Genomic DNA, 22,251 nt, shown 5'->3' with positions numbered 1-22,251 from the left:
AGATTCAGAGTTATTCTTGTTTATTTTGATAGCGCTGACATTTACTTCAGATGTCATTATGTAGCTAACCTTTGTACAATTTGATATCTTCAACAGGCCATGGGATTTCTCCATTCAAGACACTAATGAAGAGGTGCGGCTAATTGTACACATGTGGATAGGCTTGTTTTACAGTCGGTCAACACCACGCTTTTTTCACGTTGAGTCAAATTTTGCGTACTCCTGCTCAGAAGAGAATGATTCATTGGAAATGACGAGTGGAGTTGTATCTGGCTTAACTATATTTGAGCATAAAGACACTGCTGCTTCTTGCCCAAGTGTACCAGACACTTCAGACCCTTTGTTGTCAAAAGCTTTGGACCTCAGCAAAAACGATGACACCATATTGGATCAAGATTCTGTGGTTTTGGATTTGTCACTGAAAAATTCCAGCGCCTGTCTACAGTCAGTCACTTCACATCCACAAGTCCACAAAAAGGGGTCGCTTGATTCCAGTGAACAGAAAGAACCCAGTGAAACACTGAATTCTTTAAAGCCACTGGGAGAGCTTTGTGAGGCAAGTACATTTAAGGTTTGGTTCTAACATCACTATTACTTCAAACATACAAAATGAATAATATATGAATTGATTTCTTTTAATATTAAATGGTTTTCCAGTTTCAGCAACACCTCAGAAATTATAGGTCTAGACAGCTAGGATGTTTGGATTAGGGATCTGTGTGACTAGTTGACTAGCTGATTAATTGTCACTGTTGTCACTAATCAGTGTCAGACTTACTAGTCATTTAGTCTAATTGTTAGAATTTTAATTAATGCCCAATGCCAGTAAATTCTGTCCTAAATGTTAAGAGGCTATCTGTCACCAGATGGTGCATTGTTGTTGACAAAGGCCATACATCTGTTAATCTAAGCATAATTTGTTACTAACACTATGAGAATGAGATCACAGACACAAAAGAAATAAGCTTTCTCCAAAAGGTAAATGGGCGCTTCCTTAGCGATAGTGTGAGGAATTAGGTCATTCAGGAGAGGTTCAGAGTAGTATTCCTCCATGTCAAAAGTAGATGGCTAGGGCTGTCGCCGCTTGGGCAAGGTTTTTGGCCAGGCATATCCTACTGGGAGCAGGTCCCTGGTACATCTTTCGGATGGCCTGGGAAAGACTCTAATCATTTAGTCTAAATTTTTCCTCCTCGTTTAGTCAGCTAGGGAATTAGTCTGCAGGAACATCCCTAGTTTGGATGCCAAACTGTCATGACGTTATAATTCCTTATGTTGCTGAATTCAAAATACAACCAAGTATATACATCATGAAGTGGTATTTGTGTTCATTCTCTTTGGAAGCTTCCAAATATCTTTACACTCCTAAAGCTCAATAACCTGGATGATGCGAAACAAGGACATTTCAGCTCTTACCTTGGAGCAACAAAGAAAAAGGCTAACAGTAGCTGCTGTGTTGTATAAAATGTTTTACCATTAAATGCAAAGCACTCAGTCAGAAATGAACATATTGCATGAATTAAATTGATATTTTAGTGTGAGTTGTTTATATTTTCTGTTAACTCTTTCTTTTTCAGCCTTCTGAAAACATGGTTAATTCCAAAATGATTGTCACTGATGTGAAAAATTTCATAAAGCCTCATGAAGCTAAGCAGACCAGTCCTCACGGTAAAACTATCTGCCTGGAGAAGATTGACGTTCCATCTTTTAAAGGTGATGGGACAGGCGTTCCTCTTCAAAAAGTGGCACAAAGTGCATCTGTCAAGGTCACCACTGCTATGGCAGCATTTGGAATTGGTCAAGTGGTACTTGGATGCGGTGAAGAGGGGAAAAATATGCAAGAGAGCACTGAAAATCTAGGAGCTAAAGAGATGGGCTTAGTAAAACAAGGTACAGTGGATTCCTTTTCATTTGTGACACCTGAAAAAGGAGACCTCAGTATGGAAGTAGAAGGCGTGGTTCAGACAGATGAGCATGAAAAAAACAAATTGAAAAAACTGGCAATATGTGAAATGAAGGAACACCCAAGCCAAGAAGGTAATGCAGAGCCATCTCAAAAGGTCAGTCATGCAGGTGATGATTCTGGAAAGAAATCAGATATTATTGTCTGCAATGGAAATTGTTTAGAAAGTGAGAAGCTGTTATCAAAGGAGGAGAATAAAGGAGTCTCACAAGAACAGCGCGGACATTTTAAAGGGTTTCTGGCCTGTGATCTAAGGCATAAGGCTAAAGTGATGAAAGAATATGGTCACTTGAAAGAAGATGGACTATATGAGAAAGAAAACTCTATTTCTGCTGGAAAAGCTGGAAAAGATTTGACTGATCAGCCATTACCTGTAATGTGTAATGGTCCAGACTTGGTAAACGACAACAACATTACACGCAGTAATCATCAAGCAGAAATGAATGAGCAACCACCAGTAGTGAACAACACCAACAATGTCTGCCATGACTTGCCTCCGATGCTTCGTGCAGATGGTATTGCATTGGCAGATGGCTATTTCATTTCAGAAAATAATTCTCACACTCCATTGGGAATTAAATCCATATATAGGGAACCTGCAACTAAGAAATTTCCCCCCAAAAAAAATTATTTGAGAGATGAGGCATTTAAATCAGCAGTATTACTTGTATCTGATGTAAGCTCGTCTATGCCTCAGGTAAATGACAATGTTGAAATGGAGAGCCAAAACAAAGAAATAACGGACTGCAATAGTGTTCAAAGTAATAATGATCAAGAAGATCAGAAAATTAAGTCAACAGAGGAAAAGGTAAAGGATGACAAAGAGCAATTTCAGCACCAGGTTCATTCACTACTGTGTGAGGCTCCAAAAACATTTGATGGACAAGTGGCATTAACTGAAGAAGCAGATTTCAGGACTAATAAAACAAATGAGGGTCTGAACAAAGGTTGCATTGCATTTGAAAGTCCTTTTACTGGAATGAACCCTTCAGAAAAGGTCATAGTACTGGTAAAGGATGACAGTGCAAGTCACAAAAACACATTTGGTCAAAGTAACAATGATCATGAAGATCAGAAAACTAAGTCAACAGAGGAAGAGGTAAAGGATGAGGAAGAGCAATTTCAACACCAGGTTCATTCACCTCCATGTGAGGTTCCAAACACAAGTGAGGTAAAAGTGGCACTTACTGAAGAAACAGATTTGAGGACAGATGAAACAAACGAGGGATTGAACAAAAGTTGCATCTCAGATGAAAGTTCTTTTACTGAAATAGATCCTTTAGAAAAGGTAGAGCCAATGGATGACAACTTACATAACACATTTGAACCCCAGCCTCATTCACCCCAGTGTGAGTTTCCAAAACTATGTGAGACAGAAGTGGCATTTACTGAAGAAGCAGATTTTAGGACTAGCGAAACAAATGAGGAACTAGACAAAAGTTCCATTGCTATTGATATTCCTTTTGCTGGAAGAGACCCTTCAGAAAGGGTAACAGTACAAGTAAAGGATGACAATGCAATCCACAAAAACACATTTGGTAAAAGTAACAATGATCATGAAGATCAGGAAACTGTGTCAACAGAGGAGGTTAAGGATCTCAAACAACAATTCCAACACGAGGTTCATTCACCTCCTTGTGAGGTTCCGAAAATATGTGAGGCACAAGTGGCATTTACTAAGGAAACAGACCTCAGAACAAATGAGGGATTGAACAAAAGTTGCACTGGGGTTGAAATTCCTTTTATTGGAATAGATAGATCAGAAGAACTTGTAGTACAGGTAAAGGATAACACAGCAACATTTCAACGCCAACTTCGGTGGAAGATTCCAAAAGTGTGTGAGGCAAATGTGGCATTTGCAGAAAAAACAGATGTTGGAAGAGACAAAAAAAATGAGAGACTGGACAAACGTTGCACTGAGGATGAAATTCCTTTTATTGGAATAGATGCCTCAGGAAAGGATGCAGTACTGGCGAAAGTTGATAATGCAACTGGCAAAGAACAAATTCAATGCCAGCCTCAGTCACTTCTGTCTGAAGTTCCAAAAATATTTGAGGCACAAGTTACATTCACTAAAGAAATAGATCTCAGAGCAGAGTGCAAAACAAATGAGGGATTGGATAAAAATTGCACTGGTGTTGAAATTCCTCTTATTGGAATAGATTCCTCAGAAAAGGTTAGTGTACACTTACATGGCTCACACCCCCAAGGCAAGTCTGGAGAAGTGGTACAAGGCCAGGAACAAATTCCATTCATCAGTGACTCTAGCTACTCTAAAGCTGCCCTGACCAGTGAGATATGTAGTACAACTCAAGCATGTAGTGAAAAAGAAGAACCTTGCAAAATGTTACTTCTTGATATAAATGAAAGCTACGGGCCAGTAGACTTGGATATTGAGTCAGATGACAGATGCCCTACTCCAACTATAGATGAAAAACCATATGGGTACCCATCTTGTTCTAGCCCAGGCAGAAGCAATTCTGCATTAAGTAGTAGTATAACTGGCAAAAACTTGAAACGTAAACGCCTCAACACAAGCTCAGCACCTGTACATGGTAAGCTGCCTTGTAAGAAAAAACCCTGTCAGAGTTCCATTGTTAAGACTGATTCTAGCCTTCACCAGATTCTCCATCCTGATCTTGAAGCAAGGACTCTAAGAGTTCTACAAAGTATAGACAAGTTCCTGTCCAAATCAAACCACATTGACAAATCCTGTCAGATCGAAACACTTAAAATGAAAGAGTCTGTAGCTCAATCCCCTGAACCTAGTAGCAAATGTACCCCAAGTTCTTTAGCCTTTGACCAACCTACAGTTGACTTTAAGGATAACAATGAAAAGTCAGCTCTTGTGTCATCTTCCACCTCACAGGATCTGCACACAGAATCATCAGATAACCTCCTTGTATCACCTTTTAAAAGTAAATTGGAAGAAGTGCTTGGTGTCAAATTGAATCTAAAGAAAACTGACTCGGTTCCTCAGGAATATTTTGAAAGAGTCAGTATACAAGAAACCTCGATAGGGCAGAATGGCCAGTTCCCCAGAACTTGTCCATCTGAGTTGTTGCAAGTCATTAAACCAAGTTTAGACCAGGAGAGACCTAAACCAACACTGCAGTCCAATGTAAATCAGGAATCCCGTGCATACAATCATCGTCCTGTCTTGGCTGTCAAACCATCGAAGAATGATGAAAGTCCAGCAGATTACTTCTTAGTAGATACAGAAATTGAAAAGTCTCTCAAAAACAACCCACCTAAAACCCCTAAACTAGAATATAGTAAGCCAACATCTGTGCTCTCAGAAAAGAGGACAAATGCAAAATCTAAGGGATGTTCTGAAAGACTAAATGATAACCAGGAGGCCAGTCAGCTTTCCTTCAAAACTACTTGGCTTCCAGATGTTGGTAATAGTAGATCAAATTCGTTTCCCTCATATCAGTACCAGAGAAAGGATATTTCAAAATTTGACATGAATCCATCATCGCCACCACCTATGGAGTGTTTTGAATCTGCAAAAAGTTCCTCAAAACGTGTTGATGAAATCCAAGATTTCTTAACAAATGGTTTAGCTGAGAAAGTTGAGCAAACTGTTAAAAAAAATATTGAGATGGATCTCAAAGACCCCTCCAGTGCAGCAGCTTCATTTATAGATCAAAGAAATAGTGACAGCATAGATAAAAGTCTGGTCTTGGGGCCTCGAAGCTCACTTGTATGCACAGTCTATAACAATAGTCAGAAGAGATCTTATTCGTTTCTGGAACAAGTTTCTCGGAGGTGCATACAAGATGATCTCACTCAGGCGTCAGTTGAACAAGAATCCCTCATTTTCTCAGAACAAATGAAACAAGTTTTGAAAAAGAGTGAGAGGAGACCCACCCACCAAGAAGACAGTCATGACAAAATAAGGCTGTCTTGCACTAGTCCTTTGACTATCAACTTCTCTAATCTAGACGAGCAAGAGGATTCACTGGATTACTTGGGCGCCTCTCTTATTGGACAAAAAATTAAGGTAGACCTGTCCAACAGGAAGGATCCAACTGACAAAAATGAAGAAAAGATGATTTGTCCTGGAGAACTTTCTGAAGGCAAATGTGTGAACACTGTGGAACATGACTGGGTTTCTGATGTGACTGTGGAATGTGCCAGACTGTATGAAGCAAAAATGCAAGATGTTTGTGCTTTCAAAAAAGTCTCAGCTAGAGCCAGACGCTTCCGAAGGAGTTGCACTAAGACTGAACCAAGTAACCATTTTGACTTCTGTGAACAAATGAAGAAAGAAATGGATAAAACGTTCCGGACTAGTCTAAATTCAGTTGTGAAGAAGTCCTGTAGAACAAAGTATAGGTTCTACATACTAGCAACGTCAGAAGATGTCTTCTTTGAACAAACCAAGGTAAAACACTTTTTTAAATAGTGTCCTCAGCCATATAGTGTTTATAAGCTATATCTCAGACATGTCTGATCAAATTAATGTGATACACAAGATGCTTGTATATGAAAGGTACAAGAAAAAAGTTACTCATTGGTCAGAAATGGATATTGAATACAATAGTCAAGACAGATGTTGATGTAAACTACTGGGCCTACTCCCTCAGTATAATCAGTTAATATGATTTCCATTAGTATGTTCAGTATGCTGATTACCATCCTAACCCTAACCCATTCAAAACGATCTAGAACCACCAGAAGGATTGTTTTGAACCTGGCTTGGAACAATAGCAGCAATGGGAAAGAAATCCTTTCTTACAGAACTTTTTTTTTTTTTGTAATGATTGACTATTCCCTGACTGGTTTTAAGTGGTTGCTGGCTGTTGCTCTAAAATTGATTGCTAAGGACCAGTGGGATTTACTTACCTGGATGATTGAGCATGCATCAAGACATCTGAACCAAAACCACTTGTGATTGCTTCTGGTGTAGCAGGTTGTCTGTAGTATGTGTGGAACTTGCTTAACGTTTGTGAAACTGTGAAGTGTGAAGCAAACACAACAAAAACAGGTTGCCTTCAAAGTAAAAGTTGGGCCTTTTGAAATGTCTTGGGTTTTAGCATTAAGGTTTCCTGTTTGTGTCACACTTTTTCAAGTTTCACTACTTGTCAGTGGTTAGTTAGCAAATGTTTGCTGACAAGTCAGCATCTTCTGTGAAGACTTCAGGCAACTTTGGCATTCTGCTAACAGCCAAATCAATCACAAGAGTTTGAGAGTTTCTGATGTAGCACTGTTTGTTTGCAAGAAATTTAGCCTAGCAACAGCTGTAACCACTCACCAACCTATCAGGGAATAAACGTAGTGACCGGAGGCAGATATCTTCTCTTCACCGTATCTTCCTCTCTCTCATCCAGCATCTACACTGATCCACCCCAGTATACAGCCCCTTACCTATTCTGGACTGAAACCCATCCAATTTGGATTTTGCTCTTTATTTGCTAGGATTTGTTTTCACACACTCTGGACTCAGTTCAGCTAAGGTTTTCCATTGCCATGCACCAACATCAAACTGCCGGGTTCTCAAACATTCATTATGCACTCTGCTCCACTCTGCCTAATATCTCATCACTGTTTTACCCTGCCTTGTCTTTAATCTAACTATAGTCCCCTATATACTCATCCAGCCATTTCATGTAGCTGTCTCTGATTCATGAAACACATGCCTTCATATCAAAAAGTGTGTACCCTCCATACAGTGATTGTTGACTGCACCATATTACATTGTTTTCTTTGGACATCAACATTGTGTTGATTGTGTAGATAACTATCGTTGATTGTGTAGATAACTATCGATAGTTCCAGGTATGAATGGTGGTAATTTTTTTCCCTTTAAACCCCCAAATTTATTATATGAGGAATAAGTCAATTTAGAAAAAGTAATGAAATAAGAGATTGTGGGGTTTGAGCCACAATCATGTAACAGAGTTACATGATTTTAAAATGCCAAATGGTTCAAAATAAACCTTCTGGTGGTTCATTTTGGTTCTAAGTTAAGGGTCAGATTCAAATGTAACAAAAAATATATACAACTTAAAATGAATTGTTTATTTCTCACAAGCTTGTGCTTATAGTAGCCGTTATTGAGGTGTGACAGTAAAGGATATCAACTTTTTTCATAACCCTTGTACATATAAAATATAAACTTGCCATATATTTATAACTTCTCATTGAGTAATTATTTTTATTTCAATAGGCACAGTTAGAGGCAGAGGGCCACACTTCTGTACAGCCATCTGAGTTCTTCCCTGGTGATGATTGTTCTTCATCTTTGATCATCATCCTCAAGAATGAAGACATTGCTGAGCATATTTGTGAGGTAATGGTTCTATTGGTGCAAAAGATCACAACAAAACTTAAATAAAAGTTTTTAAAGACTCAACTTTCTGCTTTTCAGGTCCCACAGTTGCTTGAGCTGAAGAAGTCACGGCATGTGCAGTTTGCTGGAATTGATGAACCAGATGATGTTTTGAATCTCACACATCAGGAACTCTTCATGCAGGGTGGTTTTATAATGTTTGACAGAACAGCGCTGGATGCTCTCAGCCTTTGTATGTGCACTTCTATTGGGCACTACTTTTCTGTGTTTGGAGTATTTTCATGAACACTAATTTAACTAATTGCTTGAACCTTTAATGAATTTATAGGTAACATGAAAAAAGTGTCTGAAATCTTGCTAGAGCTAAGCAAAATGGGAAAATGGAAATGGATGTTGCATTACAGAGACAGCCGTCGACTAAAGGAAAATGCAAGGTAAGGACCAGCCCACAAAGAATAACTACAATAAAACTTTCCAATTTGATATATTTCACCTGCACAAGATGAAATTTTTTCTTTTTCACTCTTTGTTTGAAATTTATGATATTATTTTTTTATATAGTTCTTCTAAAAAAGATAAAATGTAGTAATGCACCACAAAATGGCATAAAACAGGAAATTAATGAAGAAAACATGAGAACAAATAAACATGGGCACATAGAAGTAGTACTAGTAATATAACACAAACCAGTAAACTAATAGAATTACGAACTCTACCAGAGACCTGGGTGCTTGAGGGTTCTGCACAGTATCTTTGCTGTTCTTAGGATTCTTAGGACTGTTCTCTTGACAGAGATCCTGGGTGTTGTTCCTGGGATCTGCTGGAGCAACTTCCTCAGCTTAGGGGGTCACTGCACTGAGTTCTCGAATTACTACTGCAGGGCTCTAGACTAACTTTTTGACATGGGCGCACCGGTACGCCTAACTTTAAAAATTTAGGTGTACCGGCACAAAAGTTAGGCGCACTCAAATTTTTCAACCGCATCGCTTAACACCGCAGTTTTACATGTGCACTTTATTTGGGGGAGAAGTCCATACAGACAATATTCATTTCTAAATTATTAACTAACAAACTTGTGCTTAAATTGCTTTGTCAATATTGTAGAAAATGTTAAACTTAATCATCATCTTGGCCTCCTCTGACGACCTGTTTGCTGCTGCCTGCTGCTGAAAGGCAGTGGGGAGAGGGGACACTTGGGCAGTGCATTTATTGCAGCATATAATGTGTTTTCTGGATACACTGCTGTTTTTTCAGCATTCAAAGATTGATGGCACCGTGTCAGAGCTGGCTATGAATTTCAGACGGATCAGGCCTTAACTTAACACAAAAGTTATCAATAGTTCTTTTCTTATTACCCACAGCTACATCCACTTCTGTCAGGCCTAGGCTGCTCACTAGGGCTGGGTATCATCACTGATTTCTATAATCCATTCGATTCCGGTTCTCAAAGTCCTGATTCGATTCAATTTAGCCTCAGACAGTCAGAAATATTATAATTCTGATCATTTATCAGTACTGATACACATGAGACTTCATCAGAATTGTGAACATCACAGCAGATGCCTTTGTGTCAAAGTAACTGAGAATAAAACAGAAAAACATGAAGGAGATTTTCCTGGTCTGGCGTTTTATAGCAGATAACCTTAAAAATACTCTGCAATATTCTGCAATATTCTGCAATTTTGCATAATTTTAAGAAGTTTAAATTTCTTCAGTATTGAACAGCAGAAATTAGGCTTTCTTGTCCGAGGTCATTTAAGTGAAAAAAAGAAAAAGAAAAGAAAAAGACAGCGGCCGACAGCGCTGTAAACAACGGTAGACTGGTGGGTAATAAGCGAATGGATAATGCAGAAAACAGAGATTTGAGATGGGAAACTGTTCTTGATGTACAGAGAGAGAGAGAGAGAGAGCTGTGCATGAAGTGTGATTTTTATCGTGGTGGAAGCAAAACAGCAAAAGTCAGAGGGAGTTCATGACGACGTTGATCAAATGTGAAGCGTAGTTTGCTGCTTCTTTTGCTGCTGGCTCGGTGAATTTTGGTTGGAGAGACAAAACCTGCAGCTCAGAATCTAGCGCAAAAAAGACGGAAACACAGCGCGGACCCGACGCATCAGAATCGCTAAGCTCCGACAGCGTGTCCGTGTTCGGGCCGTGGGGTGAGAAAGCCGAGAAAGACAAAGCTGATTCTGATGCGTCGGGTCCGCTCTGTGTTTACGTCTTTGTGTGGAATCCGTTAATGAATTGATATCGCTTTATTCAAGCTACTCACCTCTCTCTTCCACCTGCACTTTCAACTGGACCACGGCCAATCAGAGAGGTCCCGTCCCTGACTATCTCTGATTGGTTTAGTCCACGATAGGGGCATAATGTGTGTCTGTTGTTGACCACACGGAGAGTTGCAGAGATTTTTTTTTTGTTGTTGTTACCTGAAAATATTTGGTCGCACTGGTGCGACCAAATATTTTTTTTAGTCGCACCACTGAAAAATTTGGTCGCATTTGCGACCAAATTGGTCGCACTCTAGAGCCCTGTATTGGGACCACTGTTGTGTTCACCTTCTACATCGGGGTCCCCAACTAAAATAGCAGGAGGTCTACTACCTCCATCATCCAATCAATGTGGGGTCTAAACATGAACCAACAAAATATATTTTCTTTTATTTTTATTTAACATTTAATTAACAATATAGATTTTGTCTTGTAACTACTGACTAATTATTCATGCTCATTAAATCATCTTCTGAACAGAAAAGTGCAATCCAGTTCAAGTACTAATATTAAATAATTTAACAATGAAATTATGCAATAATCTTTATTACATCTATTGCACAAAAACCAACATTGAGCATGCATCAAGACACCTTAATCATCCAGATAAGTAAATCCCAAAAAGCAGATTTTTCTCATCTGAATGTAGCGTTTTCAGTGGGAGAAACATTTCATTACTCATCAAAGTGACTTCTGAATTAGTAGGTGAAAAGGGAAAGACTATCTCTGAATTGAGGAGCAGGACTAATGGTACATCTTTCAACATTTTACAGTGCTGCGATTGCAGCCGTTCCCTAACTCTTTGTGAATGGTACTCATAGGCATTGATCAATGGTCTTTGATCAATGGTCAATGGGCTTTGATCAGTGGTTGTTGGTTAATGGTCATGAGAGTTTGCATATTAATGATCAAGAAACTGATCCTCACAGCCCATTTTTCAGTCAGTGGGCTAGTTTCAGTCATTATGCAAAAGTGCTGTTCATAAGGTTGGGAAAACCTGCACTCAGCTGAGACAGAAGAAGTCACTTGGATAAATAAAAACACTACATCCAGATGAACAGAATCAACCTTTTGGGACAACATTAAGGTGTAAACACCAAAACCCCCCTCAATATTCAGGAAAATTAAGAACCGCTTTAAACTGTTCAGTAAATATGTTTGACAAACTCAACACAATGCAACTTAAAACAGACTGGAAGTCAAACAGGATCTTAAGTAGGTCAATCTCGACCACCCTAGGGGGCATGTTCCACTTTGACCTTTTTGATACTTGGCACAGATATTCCTGTATACTGTGCCAGACACTTGGTCCCATGTATGTCCTACCTGCTAGCATCTTTCACCTTGCTGTTAAGTGCTGGATTTTCTCAGGGGAGTCTTTATATAGGTCGTGTCCAAATTCATGGGCTGCATCCTCCTGAGGCCGCATTTGTAGACCGATTACGTCACAGCGACGCGCCGAAGGCTGTCCAAATTCATAGACTTCTCCGAATGCAGCCGACAAATGCGTCCTCCTTTTCCCCAAATTTGAAGGATGGGTCGGGTGTGTCCTTCTTGGCCCACCATATCCCAGAATTCATAGCGCGGCCCAGCCAAACTCCAGTTTCCTGCAATGGCGGCCGCTACTAAGTTTTAAAATTACTTTTATTAATCTTTCTGGGTCACAAAATAAACTTTTAACATATTTTCAGGCGAGAATGTAGCTGTGTAAACTTCAAATATCTGCTCGGTTTATCAAGGTATTGCATATTTGCAAAAGTGCTTCGACGTTTTCGGAGACGTCTGTTACCCACCAGCTTGATAGCTAACCGATAGTTAACCGAGAGCTCGAGGGTCACTGAAGCCGCCGAGAACGGCACAAGTCCCGGCACATCATTTTCAGATCACCGCGGACTTTCACTACTGAGGTTAAACGTAATATATAAGTCACTTAGACAACCTAAAAATGATATTGTTTGGCTTTTTTCAGTGTTTTATTTGTTCATGAGTAAATCGGTTTGGCTGAGATTAAAGATATTAGATTAGATTAGATAAAATAAAACTTTATTAATCCCCTGGGTGGTTTTCACACAGCTGAATAAACGTCAAACAGAAAACCGATTAAACAGAAGTGTGAGATGGTCGAGAGTTTACGCCAGTGTCCTGTTATATTTTAGATAGCAAGGAGCAGACGGCTGAGTTTATTAAACTCCACCGAGACGGCGGTGACGTTACTCAGAAGGCTAGACCTTCCAATTTCACAGCCGTTTACTTCCGGCCTACCCGACCTTCTGAGGACCCGGCCCACGTAGACCGCGAAGGCCGGGTCCTCAGGAGGATGCAGCCCATGAATTTGGACACGACCATAGCCTACACATGGGATTTTACCTGGTGTGGTAGACACCAGCCTCTATGGACCTCTATGAGCTTGTTCCTGTGCTGCCATGATTAGTTACTCTGTGCTGTCTTTCGGTCCAGCTTTTTCCAGCCACTGGTAGGATTTCTGGATGTCAGCTATTACTTCTATCTGCTGGTGATACATACATGGAGGGGCCTGTCCTTCCATTATGGTTCTTCTCCTGGCTCATCTTCTTTCTCAGGTTTGTGCTGCCTGAGGTATTCAACAAGTACACGATTACTTGTGGCTATCTTCCTGATGTACTCATGGATGTTTATCGTCTCATCCTGGACAGTGGTACTGACACTCTCTAGTCCTTGGCCTCCTTCCTTTCACTTAGCGTACAGTCTCAGTGTGCATCTCTCAATGCATGGTAAGGCGCTTTCTTGTATTGATGTCAGTGACTTCTATCGCCTCCTTTTGCCAGCTTATTATCCCAGCAGGGTATTTGATCACCGACAGGGCATAGGTGTTAATTGCCTGGCTCTTGTTCATCCCATTCAGCTGACTCCTCAGGACTTGCCTTACTCTCTGCAGTATTTGGTGGTTGCAGCTTTCCTAGCGATTCCCGGTTACTTGTAGCTGTCCTTGATGTCTGCAATGTTGCCTTCTGGAAGTACAATCCCCTCAGTTCTGACTACCTTCCCTGTCTTTGTTACCATCCGACTATTCTTCTTCAGTCCGAATGACATTCCAATGATGTTACTGTAGATCCCAGTGGTATGGATCAGTGAATCGATGTCTCGCTCACTTTTGGCATACAACTTGATGTCATTTATGTAGAGGAGGTGGCTTTTCTTTATTCTTTTGTGCCTAGATGGTGGTCAGCAGGGGAGGTTGTCCACAAAGCCAGTACGTCGCTGTGGATGCCGTAGGGTTTCCATCTTGGTCAACTGTGCATTTCCAGGTCTTGCAATTTGTAGCCTTGACCTACGCATCACACTGTTGCTGAGGAGTGATGAGGGTGATGTTTGTCTTCTTCCAGACGCACCACTGGAGTTAGGCGAACGCCGCCGCTTGACCGATTCTTGAGTGTATTTCCTCCATTGATGCTACTTTGTTTTCTTGCACCAGAGAGCCGAGGTATGGTTGAGCATATTGGGAGATTTCGTGTAGGATGCCTGTAGCCTCTCCGAACATCAAGTCAGTTGCAGATTGGTCATCTGGACTCCCCTGCGGGTCCTGCGCATAATTGCATCAATCACTATGTTGAAGAGCAGGGGGATACCGCATCACCTTGTCTAACGCCAGTTCTGATTTTGAATTCTTCGGATGCGCAGAATCCAAAGACCAGCCTACCACTGCTGGTTGAGCCGTTGTAGGTCGATTTGAGGAGGGTAATGATCTTCTTGGGGACATGTTCGGCTTCTAACGTTCTCCACAGGATGGTCCAGTCGATGCAATCAAACACAAACTTGAAATCAATGAAGGTAATCACTGTATGCTGTCTACATCGAACTCTTCGCTCGTTCAGCTGGCGAAGAACAATGATCTGACTGCAGCATCAAAGGCTGGCTTGCTCTTCTCTATTTGACTGCTCGCGATGCTTTTGTAGGCACGACTGAATGATTTTCATGAAGACCTTACCAGTGATGGAAAGGAGGCTAAATCCATGGTAGTTCTTGTATTCACAGGTAGGGCTGGTCGATATAACGATGTATATTGGATGACAATATAAAAACATCTATTGTTTCCTATTACGCTATCGTTTGTTTCATGGTGTCGTAAAATAAACTGTTTACAGCAATATTTTTTCATTGTTTTGATGGTCACTATAGTGGCTATATTAATTTCTTAAAGTTCTTTCTCCTATATTTAATATAACCACACTATGGACGGACAAGCACCTGTTTTTACGTGTTGTCGTTAGCAACAATGATGGTAAAACCATTGCGTGGCTCTGCTGTCCGCTTGTTTGTTTTCCACTTTCACAATGAAGCTCAAGACTTTTCAAAATAAACTGAATCACGTGAAAGAGTATGCAGAGAGTTGAGGATGAGAAGCAAAAAGAGCCGTCAGGTACTAAAAAATAAACGTTAGACTCAAACTTTGAAAGAAAATGGTGGCCGTTACAACTTGTGTCTAAAAATGTATAGTTTCATGCATCAGTTAAAATTTTGGGAGGCACAGCTGTTGGGCCCTGTGGCACATCATGTAGAGGCCATCAAATAATTCATTCCAACAATGCAGGCATTCAGTTGTTGAGCGCACGAAGGTACTATCAGCTTTCTTGATGTTGTCATTGGTTGACTTTTGCCACTTAGACAACGCAATGTGCAGTAGAGTCTGTAGTATTCATGTCTCGACAATGCTTGTTCAGGATCTTCAGCCACTTGGTCCCAGTAAGCTTCGTGGTCCCTCTTTATCATCCTGCATACTACTTCATCCACATTGTCTGGATCATCCAGCAGGGCAAAATGATTCAACAAGACGAGATGGAATTCTTGGCGATGTCCATCATCTGTGAGCAGCTTCCAGTCCAGCCGGGGCGACTTAAGTGACATCCGCTTGGCGTGCTGGAGTTTCAGTTGTAGTCGTGTGCGAACAGTCTGGGCCCCTCATTTCATGCTCATCTTGAAGAGATGATGGGAATCTGGCGTTTATTATTACATAATCCAGCATCGCCAAGTCCTTTCCACTAGGATTTCTTCAGGTGAGCTGGTGGTTGGTGGGGTGCTGGAAGATGGTATTCCTGGTGACCTTATTGTTGGTTGCAGCAAAGGACGGAAGACGAAGTCCATTGTTGTTGATCTCTCCATGGCTGAAACACCCTAGGGTGGCCTCCTATCCCGAGTCATTCGGATCCAGCGTGGGAGTTCAGATCGCTGGCAATAATGATGAGGTTGGTCTTTGGAGTTGTGTCCAAGATAAGCTCAAGGCAGTTGTAGAATTTATCCTTGGCTGCATCCAAGCCTGTCTCTGTTGCTACGTTGGCAGAGAGGATGTGCGTTGTGATCATTCCATCAATTGTGAGGATGGCAAGGCGTTCTGAGATGGGTTGAAAGGTGCGGACACTGGTTGAGATTCTGCGGTCGACCATGATGCCAACGTGTGCTTCTTGCTTATCTCCCCCAGAATAATAGTGTCATCAGTTTGTTAGTGGAAGAGGGCTTGACGTTGGTGGTACCTGATCCCGTTAGATGAAGTTCGGAAAAGGTGGCAATTTGGATATTGCAGCGCTGGATCTCTTGCACGATGATCTCAGCCTGGCCAATGTGATGTCTCATGTAGAAGTTCCATACACTGGTGTTGATCGCCACTTGATCTGTGAAATTCTAATGTTACCTTGGCCAGTAGTCCACTTCTCACCAGCATTCTGGGTCCCCAGTGCTGGTGCATCGGCTCCCCTGGGTGCAGTAGCTTCAACGTGCAACATTGATCAGTTTGGATCCATATGTGTGGATCCAGAAGGAGGGCGACTACCCTCCTTCTTTTGCTCCCAGGCTTGGGACCGTCCTTGGCGGACATAGATGCACTAGTTTGCCACAGCCAATAACAGTTCCAGTTTATGACTTACTGAGCTTACTATATTCCACAGAGTGCTACAGTCATGAGCCATGCCAGTTGTTTTGATGGCATCCAAAGGGCCAACAACATATTTGGTTGGGATGCAGAATGAAACTGTGCTTTTCAATTTATTATCATTATTATTATTATTTTAACAAGGAAACGGAGACCAGATTTCATCAGACAGAATTTGCTAATTTGTATTTTTTTTTTTTTTTTCAACCATTTGCAACATCTGTTTTTATTTTAGAGTCTTAACTTTCTGAACATCAAGTTTGTTCCTCTCAAATCCAGGTTGAGTGCAGAGGCAAAGGAAAAGAAACACTTTCTATACTGGGGCCAGGAGGCTGGAATCCTGGAGGTTTTACCTTACCATGACTGTGACCAGATGTCAAAAGATCAGCCTGACTATCTCACATGTTTGGTCCGCCTGCAGGTTCAGAAAATATCATCTCGCTTCCTTGTTTTTATAACTGGTGAGACATGAATATACTAATACCTATGTTCATTGCGACATTCACTGAGTGCTGTTGCATTATATTCTTGTTTTGAAGTTGTACTCTGGAGGATTTTATAAATATAATATTCATTAAGATGCTAAAATGGCCTCAAACAATGTCCAGGTTAAATGGACAGAAGTCCATTTGTAAAGGAATAACGTAGTGTTCTCTTTTTACAGATACAGCAACAGACGGCGCCTTTGAGAGTAATGGGATCTTGACAATGACTACGGAGTCTTTCTTAACAAAGCCTTTAAGTGAAATGTTTACAGTGTGACCTAAAAAAAGTCAGCTGGACGAACTGATGTTTTGCTCATTAAAGGATGTATTAATAAACTCACTAAATGTGAGGAGAACCCAGTAATACACCAGTAATTGCTATTTAAAGTGTACTACATTGTGTTATTCTTCAGTCCCACCAGTTTTTTTTCTTCTTCTTTTTTGTATCCAACAATAATTATTGATTTTTTTTTTTCCCCACATTGTTCAAATGTAAACCTAGTTCTCATTCAGTTTATGGATAGAGGTGGCAGTAATGCCAGTATACCAGCAGCTGTGCTGTGTGTTGATTTTGTATCATATTTTTATTGTAAAGTGTGTTGTAAACCTGGTTAACAAGTGAGTTTTACATTGTGAATATTTTATCTTTTTCCTCACACTTCTGGCCTTATACATTTGCAGCACAATCAGCATAGTGTTTGTTTGTTGATGGCTTCAGGCAAAAAAGTTGACCAGCCGTCGTCATGCTCTGGGGCTTCAGACGAAGCTAAATTAGGCTGTTTTCAAGTGCTATGTTACATATTTATAGTACACACATGTACAGCAGTTGAATGTTATTAGTTAATGCTAAGTAAATTATCTTTAGTTTTGGTTGTATTCTGTACAGCAAACTGACTGAAAATAAAGAGATTTCATTCACAAATTTTCTTTAAACAACTAACATGGTTGATGGTCCTGAGTACCTACACTACATTAATGTGTTTCACACAGCAATAAGACCCTCGGCACTGTGCTCATGTTGAGGAAGAGTTTGGCCTCTATTTTCCTGTAAACAGAGTCATCTCAAATGAGCAAATGCACTGTCTGTACTAAACATGAATAAAAAATATTTAGTTTTCTAATGAGAATCAACCATTGAATGAAGTGCTTTAAAATGTTGGTTTCCCATCTCCACCTCATCATTTCAAACTGTTCCATACATAGTGCAATTTCTTCTATTGTGGATTTTCTACTGCCTTGTTTTCTGTTCAGCCTTGTTCCCAAAAATTAAAACTGACATGAGAGAAAACTGGAAGGCTCGGGTTTATTCATATGTTCTTGATTTGGGAATCTAAGAGGACATGGATGGAGGTATGACTGTTAAACGAAGAGAGGACCAAACCTAAGGAAAGGGTCTTAAGACAGAGACAGCAGTGACGCCAACCTCAGGTTACAAATTGCTGAATTAAGCGGATATTAAACATGTTGAACAGATCAAGGAAAGACTGCACATTTGGTGAAGCAACAACATCAAATTTGTTGAAACATGATTCATTTGCTTGGCTGCTTATCCAGGTGGAGTTCCACAGGCACTGGAGCCTGTTCCAGCCTGAAGTATTTCAAAACAATCCACCCATTTTCTCTGTCCTCTCCAGCCTTTCCCAGCTGTTAAAAGGCAAATGGTGCTTTGTCCTATGAGGAAACCAGGTGCATGGTATCCCATGGCAGACCCTCCCCAATTCACTGGTGTTCAATAGGTCTCCCAGCAGGGTGGAAACTGGGAAGTCTGAGCTGTCTGCATCACCTTTTTGTAGGAAAACACAATCTGCAAGAGTAAATATAATTATATAATGATAACAGCATGATCATATGCAGTGAAAGGTCTCACAATTATAGATGTGAAACAATATGTTAAAGTTCTGGAAAGTTGGTCTCCCTTCATATCCCTCGTAGTGTCTTAGTCCCACACTTTTCAAAAGATAACTTTACAGAGTGTGTAAGAGATTTTTTTTTTTTTATATCTGCTACTCAATGAGAGAATATTATTTTTCAAAGTTATGTTGTAACCAGATTGCATGCTCTTTGCTCAGTAATTGAGCAGTTGAATTTTGTGCTTTAATGTCGTTATGGGAAGCCAAGCTCCCTAAAGCATAATTAAGGAGAACAGTGGCCTGTCAACAATTAACATTATTAAATCTTGCAGAACGTTTAGCCAGTTTTCAAATGATTTTAATTGGTACTTGTTTCAGATTGAACATTTGGGATTGACAAGCGATTAACTGGGCGATAAACACAACAGGAAGGTGTTGACAGTGACAAGTCCCAGAGCTGGTTTCCTGTAGACCAGGGGTGTCAAAGTCAATTGCACAGGGGGCCAAAACTCAAGGTACACTTTAGGTTGCGGGCCAAACAAGATAAACATTTATTGAACACACTACAACAATGTTTTTTAAACATAAATATGAATTAAAACAGACAGGAATATTATTCCAGATTAAATTAACTTAAAAAAAACCCAAAAACTTTAACTTTAAATATTTTGCTCCTCATAAAAATATATCCTGTCAAAATTATGTAAGTTAGAAATATGAACATGCTGCCAAAACCCCCAGAAAAAATACAGGGAGTGCAGAATTATTAGGCAAGTTGTATTTTTGAGGAATAATTTTATTATTGAACAACAATCATGTTCTCAATGAACCCAAAAAAACTCAATATCAAAGCTGAATGTTTTTGGAAGTAGTTTTTAGTTTGTTTTTAGTTTTAGCTATTTTAGGGGGATATCTGTGTGTGCAGGTGACTATTACTGTGCATAATTATTAGGCAACTTAACAAAAAACAAATATATACCCATTTCAATTATTTATTTTTACCAGTGAAACCAATATAACATCTCCACATTCACAAATATACATTTCTGACATTCAAAAACAAAACAAAAACAAATCAGCGACCAATATAGCCACCTTTCTTTGCAAGGACACTCAAAAGCCTGCCATCCATGGATTCTGTCAGTGTTTTGATCTGTTCACCATCAACATTCCGTGCAGCAGCAACCACAGCCTCCCAGACACTGTTCAGAGAGGTGTACTGTTTTCCCTCCTTGTAAATCTCACATTTGATGATGGACCACAGGTTCTCAATGGGGTTCAGATCAGGTGAACAAGGAGGCCATGTCATTAGTTTTTCTTCTTTTATACCCTTTCTTGCCAGCCATGCTGTGGAGTACTTGGATGCGTGTGATGGAGCATTGTCCTGCATGAAAATCATGTTTTTCTTGAATGTATCATTACACTGCAGCTCCATCTGAATCTGCACAGGTGCAGTTCAGCAAAGTCCGCTGACTTGGTTCAACATTACTTAGCAACAGGGAAAGTGAGGCAGGTTGCACTGGTGCATTTGTGACAGCTTCACTTGAAATGCCTTCACCGCATCATACATGCCATGTCCATGAACTGACAGATTTCCTTGCTGAGCTCAAAAACTCAATTGAGAATTTTTATCCCAACTCAGCCAACGGACCTCTGTATGATATGGAATGTCGGCAAACTCTGAATCTATTTCCCACATAAAAGACTGAAATTGACGTTGATTTAAACTTTTAGCTCAGATAAAATTTCGGTTTGCGTTACGGTGATCATTACATGCTCCATTTTTAGGACTTTACCACACAGCGTTTCCTGGTGTATGATGCAGTGATATGCTGATAACTCACCGTTACAGTTCTCCTCCTGCATCTTTACTCGCATCCTGCTGACTAGTCCGCTTTTTTCACCGCACAACACCGGCACTCCATCTGTTCTAAGTCCAACAAGTTTGTCCCAGGGCAGTTTCATGTCGGTTACACTTTGACATACGTTTTAAAAAATATCTTTTCCTGTCATTGTGCATCGATTTAATGTTCAATATTTCCTCTCCACGGATGAAGATGGCCAGCTGTGCAATGTCCATCATGTCTATACTTTCATCCACAGCAAGAGAGTATGCAATAAAGTTTTTGCTTTTTTAACACAACTGTGTTCTTAAATCAGTGGCCATCTCACAAACCCGATCAGCAATCGTATTTCTCCTCAGGCTCACATTTGCCAAAATCTGGTTTTGTCTGGACACAAGACGTCACACACCTTCATCATGCAGCTCTTAACTTGCTTTCACAACAGCTTCACTTTGTGATTTTGCTCTGGTTAAAAACGTCTGCTGAAATGTCAGATTCTTCTTTAGCTCTTCTACTTTCTGTAGTTTCTGCATTTAGGTTTTTCAGCTTATCCTGACGTTTTGTCTCGTAGTGCACGTCTTAAATTAAATTCCTTAATTACAGCCACATTAGCTCCACTAATAAGACACACGGGTTTACCAGCAATGTCTGTAAACATATATTCAGTCACCCACTGGCACTGAAAGGCTCTGCTTTCAGAATCAACTTTTCTGTCCACCATTGTGAGCAGCTAGCTTCGCAATAACAGAAGTTTGAGTTGAGCAGGAATGTTCCCAGTTAGCCTAGCGTTCAGCAAGGAGGCTGCAGCGCTGCATTATGGGATCTGTAGTTCGTATATTATTAGCGCCTCATATCGCCGGACCATGCATAACAATAATAGTACATCTATATAAAATGATCTCGCGGGCCGGATATAAATGTACGCCGGGCCGGATGTGGCCCGCTGGACTTGACTTTGACACATGTGCTGCAGACTTCTTTATCCCCAGAAGTCTTTTTTTCCCCTCATTTTTTCTTTTGCAAATAGAGAAGGCCCTCTGCTGGTTATTTAAAAAATTGAGCTGGGTTTAAGGCACTACTGCATTTGCTTCAATTCAATTCAATTCAATTTTATTTATATAGCGCCAAATCACAACAAAAGACGCCTCAAGACGCTTTATATTGTACAATAAATCGCACAATAATAAATACAGAGAAAAACCCAACAATCATATGACCCCCTATGAACAAGCACTTTGGCGACAGTGGGAAGGAAAAACTCCCTTTTAACAGGAAGAAACCTCCGGCAGAACCAGGCTCAGGGAGGGGCGGGGCCATCTGCTGCGACCGGTTGGGGTGAAGAAGGAAAACAGGATGAAAGACATGCTGTGGAAGAGAGACAGAAATTAATAACAGATATGATTCGATGCAGAGAGGTCTATTAACACATAGTGAGTGGCTGGAAAGGAAAAACTCAATGCATCATGGGAATCCCCGGCAGCCTACGTCTATTGCAGCATAACTAAGGGAGGATTCAGGGTCACCTGGTCCAGCCCTAACTATATGCTTTAGCAAAAAGGAAAGTTTTAAGCCTAATCTTGAAAGTAGAGATAGTGTCTGTCTCCTGAATCCAAACTGGAAGCTGGTTCCACAGAAGAGGGGCCTGAAA

General features: G+C 40.4%; 1 protein-coding gene across 2 annotated transcripts in view; it reads left to right on the top strand.

Moving 5' to 3' along the window:
* The window catches only part of tasor2 (transcription activation suppressor family member 2), a 29,134-nt gene extending 10,942 nt beyond the window's left edge, over nucleotides 1-18,192 (top strand). For both annotated transcript variants that reach the window (XM_031755642.2, XM_031755641.2), the window contains exons 16-22: nucleotides 97-556; nucleotides 1,575-6,350; nucleotides 8,136-8,258; nucleotides 8,337-8,490; nucleotides 8,587-8,692; nucleotides 16,704-16,885; nucleotides 17,089-18,192. In XM_031755642.2, the coding sequence (XP_031611502.1) occupies nucleotides 97-556; nucleotides 1,575-6,350; nucleotides 8,136-8,258; nucleotides 8,337-8,490; nucleotides 8,587-8,692; nucleotides 16,704-16,885; nucleotides 17,089-17,186 (5,899 nt within the window). In that variant the 3' untranslated portion in view covers nucleotides 17,187-18,192. The remainder of the gene's footprint in view (nucleotides 1-96; nucleotides 557-1,574; nucleotides 6,351-8,135; nucleotides 8,259-8,336; nucleotides 8,491-8,586; nucleotides 8,693-16,703; nucleotides 16,886-17,088) is intronic.
* The last annotated feature ends 4,059 nt before the right edge of the window (nucleotides 18,193-22,251 follow it).

The sequence above is a fragment of the Oreochromis aureus genome, linkage group 7, assembly GCF_013358895.1.
Source record: "Oreochromis aureus strain Israel breed Guangdong linkage group 7, ZZ_aureus, whole genome shotgun sequence".
NCBI lineage: Eukaryota > Metazoa > Chordata > Actinopteri > Cichliformes > Cichlidae > Oreochromis > Oreochromis aureus.
This window is presented reverse-complemented; position numbering and strand designations above follow the sequence as displayed.